The following is an 8,765-nucleotide window of genomic DNA, read 5'->3' on the forward strand; positions in this document are numbered from 1 at the left end:
ATCTTTGTGTGACTAGAAGTATGGGCCTAAAGCACGTGTCAAACTCCAGTCCTCGAGGGTCGGGTGTCTGTGGAATTTTACACCTCCCTTCTACTGATTGATAAATTAAGGTAATTCATTGATTAGTTAGGAACTCCCCTCAGCTGGTTGTCTAGGTCTTAATTGGACCCAAATTTAAAGGAAATAACAAACCAGCAGACACGTCTCTCCAGGAATTTAGTTTGACACCCTAAACTTTGGTTGATTGCTAATCCAATATGGCCGCCTGAATCCAACATGCCTCCCTGCTTACTTACTGCATTTGCACGGATAGAGCAATGAGACCGATATATCACTGGATGGATAAATGTGAAGCATCCTGTTGGTGTTTCCACTCACTACAAAATATGGTGATGAGAGGAAGCCCACTGGTGGGAGATGGAACGAGATGGATTTTGTCCGACATTCTGTACATTTTCTCATCGACGAAACCTTTGATCTCTACAGTTTTCTGTTCCCAAAACTAGAATCTATTATGAGTGGACTACGTTTTGTAGACTTTACCCTTTGCAACGTTTTTTTAAGATTGCGCTATTTAGAAGGAGTGCAAAGGTGAATTGAGTTATTGCACATGCGTACTTCACAGAGGAGGCGTTTCCTAACTGAAATATGCAAATGTATACTAAAATGCGCCAATAAGATATCACTAGCGCGTGCTTGGCTCTGCCCACTTCCTTGCTTGTTCTGCCCACTATGACTAATTTGTTCTCATTGGAAATGACAAGCTGTGGTCTATCTTGGTTTAGTTATACAAATCTTTGGCGCTGGTGATACATTGGGTTGTTATTTGTGAACCCAACTAAGCTCAGTAAGTCAGAGACAACAGGTAGGCCTAGAGGATACAACTTTAATCCAAACATGTAGTGTCTCAAGGGGAAAAAAACTGCATTTATGTCTTATTTATCTTCTTGTCCGTATGTTAAAACATCAAAATAGCTACCATGCTGTACAACCAAGAAGTGGACTTCCAGTGTAGTTCTGACCAATTATATATCATATTTCCATGTTTCTTCTGATACAGTTTTAGTGTGTATCAACTGTAGCTGTTAGTCAAGTACATCTGTATTCTGGAGTAGCCTACAGAATATAATGTTTTCTTACTTTTATCTGTTTATATAAAAGTATCAGTAACTATCACAAGTTCAGGCTTCTGCTGACAGTATCATATTGATTAGTGTCTTCCCACAAGCTTGTGTTTGTGTTCACTGGTTAGCCTTTCTGAGAGAGACATTTGTCTCCTGGAGAGACGTGTTATACTCATTGGAGCCTGAGGGAGATCCTGGAGTCCTGAGCAGGAGGTGAGTCAGAGAGAGAGGCTGTCTGAGGGAGATCCTGGAGTCCTGAGCAGGAGGTGAGTCAGAGAGAGAGGCTGCCTGAGGGAGATCCTGGAGTCTGCGCCTTCTGCGTCCCTTTGATATTTTAAGTAGAAATTCTGCACCAATATTGAATGTTAAAAGCCTGTTACATTCAATGAAGTGCCCTTTAATATAGATTACATTGAGAATTCAATTAATCAAACAAAAATGTATATGAATTAAGACTTGCTAAAGTGCCAGAATTCAGCATTTTGACATGTCCCTCCGTGCACCCTCTGACTTCCAAGAAGATTTGACCCTATGAACCCCAACATGTATCCAGGTATTCTCCATCATTGTAAAGCCCTAGTTATTCTTTTGCTTTGACACTCATTCTGAACATTATATATTTCATGTGATTAATTTTAAGTTAAAGAAAGTGTCCCTCATTTTAAGTTAAACCTGTTAAGTGAACTGAACTCCCATTTTAATATTTTAAAGAAACATTGAACATCTAATAGTCAAATCATAGTGTAAAAGCAGGTGTGCTGGTTGTACTCTTTTTGGCCATTTGCTGGTGTTGTGGGAAACTGAGCGGGTCGAGCATTACCCATAGATAAACACAACAAGCTTCCATTGCCCATGTCACGAGGGGATTTATGGCTGATTAAATTGGAAATTCTGTTAATTTATTTGGAAATTAATAGGCACTTACTATAGTAATTTTGTTATTTAACTCTTGTCCCCCTTGCCCATTTATTGGAGGATTTTTATTTTAGTATTGCTTGTAACTGTTTCGGGTAATGCAAATTCTTGTTCTGTTAGAGGAATAACCTGTAAATGTAATAATCTGCTGCTGTATTTTTTTGTGTTATCTGTGATTGTTTTGTTTGTCTTGTGTAGTTTCTTAATCTTTGTACCGAAACTGTATGTGTAAACATGTATACACAGGTCACGTTTGTCATAGGAAGGAGCGGACCAAAGTGCAGCGTGTGTGTCGTTCCACATTTTATTTTCACTGTGAAACTATGCAATACATACACAAACTAAAGAACGAAAAACCAACAAACCGTGACGCAAAGTAGAAACATACACCAACTCAAAAACAATCTCCCACAAACCAAGGTGGAAAAAAACCCTACTTAATTATGATCTCCAATTAGAGACTACGAGGACCAGCTGCCTCCAATTGGAGATCATCCCAAACAAAACCCAACATAGAAATACAAAACTAGAACCTGACAACATAGAAAAACTAAACTAGAAAACCCCCGTCACGCCCTGACCTACTCTACCATAGAAAATAACAGCTTTCTAAGGTCAGGACGTGACAGTACCCCCCCCAAAGGTGCGGACTCTGAACGCACCAAAACAACAAAGAACCCCCCCAAAAAATGGAGGGTTAGGGAGGGTGACAAATGTCTATGGCGGCTCTGGTGCAGTAAGCAGAACCTTCTCATCCCGCGGATCCTCCAACAGAGGAGGCGGCTCCGGTTCGGGGCGTAACCCCTGCTCCGCCCGCTGATCCCTCTGCTTTTGTGCCACCGGACTGTGGATCGTCGTCGCAGGAACCGGACCGTAGATCATCGCAGGAGGCTCCGTGCTGCAGGAGGCTCCGGGCTGCGGCCCGTCTCAGGAGGTTCCGGGCTGCGGCCCGTCTCAGGAGGTTCCGGGCTGCGGCCCGTCTCAGGAGGTTCCGGGCTGCGGCCCGTCTCAGGAGGTTCCGGGCTGCGGCCCGTCGCCAGAGGTTCCGGACTGCGGCCCGTCACCGGAGGTTCTGGACTGGGAATGCGCACTAGAGGCCTGATGCGTGGGGCTGGCACAGGTGGCGCCAGACTGGTGACACGCACCTCAGGGCAAGTGCGAGGAGCAGGAACAGGACACACCAAAATGGGAATGCGCACTGGAGGCCTGATGCCTCCACTATATCCTGCCTGTTTGGCCCTGTCCGGGGGTATCATCGGATGGGGCCACAGTGTCGTCTGATCCCTCCTGTCTCAGCCTCCAGTATTTATGCTGCAGTAGTTTATGTGTCGGGGGCTAGGGTCAGTCTGTTACATCTGGAGTATTTCTCTTGTCTTATCCGGTGTCCTGTGTGAATTTAAATATGCTCTCTCTAATTCTCTCTTTTTCTCTTTCTTTCTTTCTCTCGGAGGACCTAAGCCCTAGGACCATGCCTCAGGACTACCTGACATGATGACTCCTTGCTGTCCCCAGTCCACCTGGCCGTGCTGCTGCTCCAGTTTCAACTGTTCTGCCTGCGGCTATGGAACCCTGACCTGTTCACCGGACGTGCTTGTTGCACCCTCGACAACTACTATGATTATTATTATTTGACCATGCTGGTCATCTATGAACATTTTAACATCTTGACCATGTTCTGTTATAATATCCACCCGGCACAGCCAGAAGAGGACTGGCCACCCCTCATAGCCTGGTTCCTCTCTAGGTTTCTTCCTAGGTTTTGGCCTTTCTAGGGAGTTTTTCCTAGGGAGTTTTTCCTAGACACCGTGCTTCTTTCACATGCATTGCTTGCTGTTTGGGGTTTTAGGCTGGGTTTCTGTACAGCACTTTGAGATATCAGCTGATGTACGAAGGGCTATATAAATACATTTGATTTGATTTGATGCGTGGGGCTGGCACAGGTGGCGGCAGACTGGTAACACGCACCTCAGGGCGAGTGCGGGAAGCAGGAACAGGACACCCCGGACTGGGCAGGCGCACTGGAGGCCTGATGCGTGGGGCTGGCACAGGTGGTGCCAGACTGGTAACACGCAACTCAGGGCAAGTGCGAGGAGCAGGCACAGGGCGTACCAGGCTGGATAGACTCACTGGAGGCCGGGTACGTGGGGCAGGCACAGGATATACTGGGCCGTGGAGGCGCACTGGAGGTCTCGAGCGTAGAGCTGGCACAACCCGTCCTGGCTGGATGCTCAACCTAGCTCGACAAATGTGAGGCGCGGGCACAGATCGCACCGGGCTGTGAATGCGCACTGGCGACACAGTGCGCATCACCGCATAACACGGTGCTTGCCTCGTCACTCGCTCCCCACGGTAAGAACGGGGAGTTGGCTCAGGCCTCCAACCTGACTCTGCCAATCTCCCCGTGTGCCCCCCCCCCCCAAAGAATTTTAGGGGCTGCCTCTTGCCTCGTGGTTGGTATAGTGCCTCATAATATCGACGCTCCGCTTTCACTGCCTCAATCTCCTCTTTAGGACAGCGATACTCCCCAGCCTGCCTCCAGGGTCCTTTCCCATCCAATATCTCTTCCCAAGTCCACTCCACTCTGCTTGGTCCTTTGGTGGTGGGAGATTCTGTCACGTTTGTCATAGGAAGGAGCGGACCAAAGTGCAGCGTGTGTGTCGTTCCACATTTTATTTTCACTGTGAAACTATGCGATACATACACATAAACTAAAGAACGAAAAACCAACAAACCGTGACGCAAAGTAGAAACATACACCAACTCAAAAACAATCTCCCACAAACCAAGGTGGAAAAAAACCCTACTTAATTATGATCTCCAATTAGAGACAACGAGGACCAGCTGCCTCCAATTGGAGATCATCCCAAACAAAACCCAACATAGAAATACAAAACTAGAACCTGAGAACATAGAAAAACGAAACTAGAAAACCCCCCTGTCACGCCCTGACCTACTCTACCATAGAAAATAACAGCTTTCTAAGGTCAGGACGTGACAACAGGGCCCAGCTGTAAAAGAGACCTTGGTCTATGTCTGTGTTCCTTGTTGAAATAAAGGTATTATAATAATAATAATAATAATAATAATAATAATAACCTCTTGAGATGAGAAAACGTGTTTTTTATGAAGTTGAACATCTGCTCTTTATGACAGAATGTTAAAATTTGGTGAAATCAAAAGTTTTTTTTCCACTAAATTACACATCTCAAAAGGCACAGAATTGGAGGAACAACCCATAACCAATAACAACGTCCCAAAACCAATAACAACATGTAAATATAGAAAACATTGTAATATGTTACAATAAAGGTCAAAGTAAAACAAATGAATGAATGAATCTATAAATATATGAACTATAGTATCTTATTTGTTGTGTAGTGTCAAGCAGGAGAGAGTGGAGTCTCCTGCTCCCACCTGTCCATCTATGAAGTGACAAGTCAATGTAGCAACCCTAGAACAACATCAAGCCTCCTGACCCAAGGTGAGAGGGATGATAAAAGCTTGGTCAGACTGCAACAAGCTAAAGTAATGTTGCAAGCCAGGCTCCTGAGATAAAGCATATATATTTTAGTCAGCTGAGCATGTAGTCATTAGCTTAAAGTTAGCAGATGCTCTTATCCAGAGCAATTTACAGGAGCAATTAGGGTTAAGTGCCTTGCTCAAGGGCACATCGACAGATTTTTCACCCAGTCCTTTCAGTTACTGGCCCACCACTCTCAACCCCTGGGCTACCAGCTTGTGGAACTAGGGCGTGACTTCAGGTCTCAAGCAAGGTTGTTTATCATGTTACAATGCTATCAATTGCTCGGGTCCCATCCAGACCTGGATTAAAATAATACTTGAAGTCTTGGCTTGAGCCTGTGAGATGGACAGGGTTTACACTTTTGGAACTATTCCATTATTTTCATTGCACCAGGCAAGCTCAATCAAGCACATCTAGCTAAAGTACTCCCATTGTTGTCTTAAGCAAATCATTTAACCTCTAGCCTACAAGGGTAATGCTCTGAGGCTGTGCTACTCCCAGCTTGTTGCTTGACTAGTGTGTCAGGGGGTTGGGTACTGAGACAGTAAAATACAAACTTTTACAATGGATAAAAACATGTGTTCAAGGGGATTTGAAAACAAAACTACTTATGAATGATAGTTAGCGAAGAAGTTGTGAAGTTTGTTATGAATGATATTGCAGCATAATGATGTTATGACTGGTTTCCTAAAGGTGGTATAAACACGCTTCAAGTAGTGTTAGCTACTTATTGTTTGTTGTATTTTAGACCAATCAGAACAATCAGACAGTATTCCGGTCAGAGTGTGTTACTCTACAGTTAGTCATTTTAATGAACAGCCCTGTGTGTGTATGGTCAGTGTGTGTTACTCTACAGTTAGTCATTTTAATGAACAGCCCTGTGTGTGTATGGTCAGTGTGTGTTACTCTACAGTTAGTCATTTTAATGAACAGCCCTGTGTGTGTATGGTCAGTGTGTGTTACTCTACAGTTAGTCATTTTAATGAACAGCCCTGTGTGTGTATGGTCAGTGTGTGTTACTCTACAGTTAGTCATTTTAATGAACAGCCCTGTGTGTGTATGGTCAGTGTGTGTTACTCTACAGTTAGTCATTTTAATGAACAGCCCTGTGTGTGTATGGTCAGTGTGTGTTACTCTACAGTTAGTCATTTTAATGAACAGCCCTGTGTGTGTATGGTCAGTGTGTGTTACTCTACAGTTAGTCATTTTAATGAACAGCCCTGTGTGTGTATGGTCAGTGTGTGTTACTCTACAGTTAGTCATTTTAATGAACAGCCCTGTGTGTGTATGGTCAGTGTGTGTTACTCTACAGTTAGTCATTTTAATGAACAGCCCTGTGTGTGTATGGTCAGTGTGTGTTACTCTACAGTTAGTCATTTTAATGAACAGCCCTGTGTGTGTATGGTCAGTGTGTGTTACTCTACAGTTAGTCATTTTAATGAACAGCCCTGTGTGTGTATGGTCAGTGTGTGTTACTCTACAGTTAGTCATTTTAATGAACAGCCCTGTGTGTGTATGGTCAGTGTGTGTTACTCTACAGTTAGTCATTTTAATGAACAGCCCTGTGTCTGCCACAAAGTGATCTGACGCTGGAAATCAAGTCTACTCTCTAGTCCATTACATTAGTCTACATGTCATGACCAATTGCAAAAATAGCCATATGTCAGAGAATAATGTATTATACAGTCAAATGCGTTTTCCCAGATTTGTTATATATCCACTGATATTTTCTAATTCTAATGAAGTGTGTGTTTCTCTCCACAGTGGATGTGACTCTAGATCCTGATACAGCACATCCCCAACTCATCCTGTCTGAAGACAGGAAACAAGTTATATTTGGAGATGTATGGCAGGATCTCCCTGACAACCCAGAGAGGTTTGATACTTGTGTCAGTGTCCTGGGAAAGGAGGGTTTCTCCTCAGGGAGATTCTACTATGAGGTGCAGGTGAAGGGGAAGACTGGCTGGTCTTTAGGAGTGGTCAGAGAGTCCATCAACAGGAGGGGACGATTTATCTGAACCCTGAGGATGGATACTGGACTGTGTGCCTGAGGTATGACGGGTACAAGGCTCTCTATGTTCCCTTGGTCCACCTCTCCCTGAGAGAGAAGCCCCAGAAGGTGGGGGTGTTTGTGGATTATGATGTGGGTCTGGTCTCCTTCTACAATGTGGAGGCCAAGTCCCATATCTACTCTTTCACTGGCTGCACCTTCACTGAGAAACTCTATCTATTCTTCAGCCCTGGTAATAATTACACTGGTAAAAACTCAACCCCACTGGTCATCACTCCTGTAGATATAACTGGATGACTGGTTTATACCAAACATTGAAATAATGTTAAAATAACTGATAATGTAATAGCCACCAGATAATGGTAATATTACATCATATTTCCTCATGTAATATTTTAGAAATCTGCAGATAATGTATTCGTTTTTTGTAGATAATGTCATAATTTCAAGTAATAACATTAACATACCAATTCATTGTTTTATTTTTGTATAATTAATGATGAGATAGTATGTCCGCTGTATTGCTTGGTTAGAGAGCAATGGACATAAATGGTCGGTTGGTTTGTTTAGTAAGAGTGTTATATATGCAGTCTATATCAGGAACAGTAGCTCTTGTATATTAATCAGTGTTGACTGTTGAACCCATCTATAGGTCAGTATGGAAGAGAACAGGACGTACAGGAGGGACTTCTGATGTTTAGTGTTTCCTGAGGAAGTTCAGTGTGTTTTGTTCTGGTTTTGTTGATGTGATTCTATTATCACACACCACTCCTGTACCTCCCTCTAGTGGCTGGTGTCTGCACCACATCTGTCTGCTAATCCTGTCTGATCAACATGTGTGAATAGAAACGCTCCATAGATCATGATGTGTTGAAGGCTCTGCGTCTGCTTCATAAGACTCTGGGATGCAGGTTGAAGTCTTCTCTTTAGTTGGAGGATATTCAGGGGACGTTGATTTGTCATATAGACTATGTATGTACTGTCCTTTATATGACTGACCCAGATATGTTGTCTATACTCTCTGTGTAAACATTATATTGTGGGGAGAGTTTATACAAAGCTTTACTCACCAAGTATAACATTTTAATGATGATGACATGGTAGAGATGTTATTTTGTCTCAGTAAAAACTCATCACCACCATCTAGTTGGTGCTTTGATTTCTTTTAGGAATTTAAACAACAATTGACAAT

The 8,765-nt window shown here is 43.4% G+C and overlaps 1 protein-coding gene across 1 annotated transcript in view; it reads left to right on the forward strand.

The window, feature by feature from the left end:
• The first annotated feature begins 6,343 nt into the window (after positions 1-6,343).
• LOC106562458 (E3 ubiquitin-protein ligase TRIM21-like) overlaps positions 6,344-8,765 on the forward strand; it is a 2,440-nt gene continuing 18 nt past the window's right edge. The window contains 2 exon segments of the mRNA XM_014127353.2: positions 6,344-7,572; positions 7,575-8,765. The exon segment at positions 7,575-8,765 is cut by the window's right edge and continues 18 nt beyond it. Of these exon segments, the coding sequence (XP_013982828.2) occupies positions 7,302-7,572; positions 7,575-7,870 (567 nt within the window). The 5' untranslated portion in view covers positions 6,344-7,301 and the 3' untranslated portion in view covers positions 7,871-8,765.

This window comes from Salmo salar, chromosome ssa11 (genome assembly GCF_905237065.1).
Source record: "Salmo salar chromosome ssa11, Ssal_v3.1, whole genome shotgun sequence".
NCBI classification, from domain to species: domain Eukaryota; kingdom Metazoa; phylum Chordata; class Actinopteri; order Salmoniformes; family Salmonidae; genus Salmo; species Salmo salar.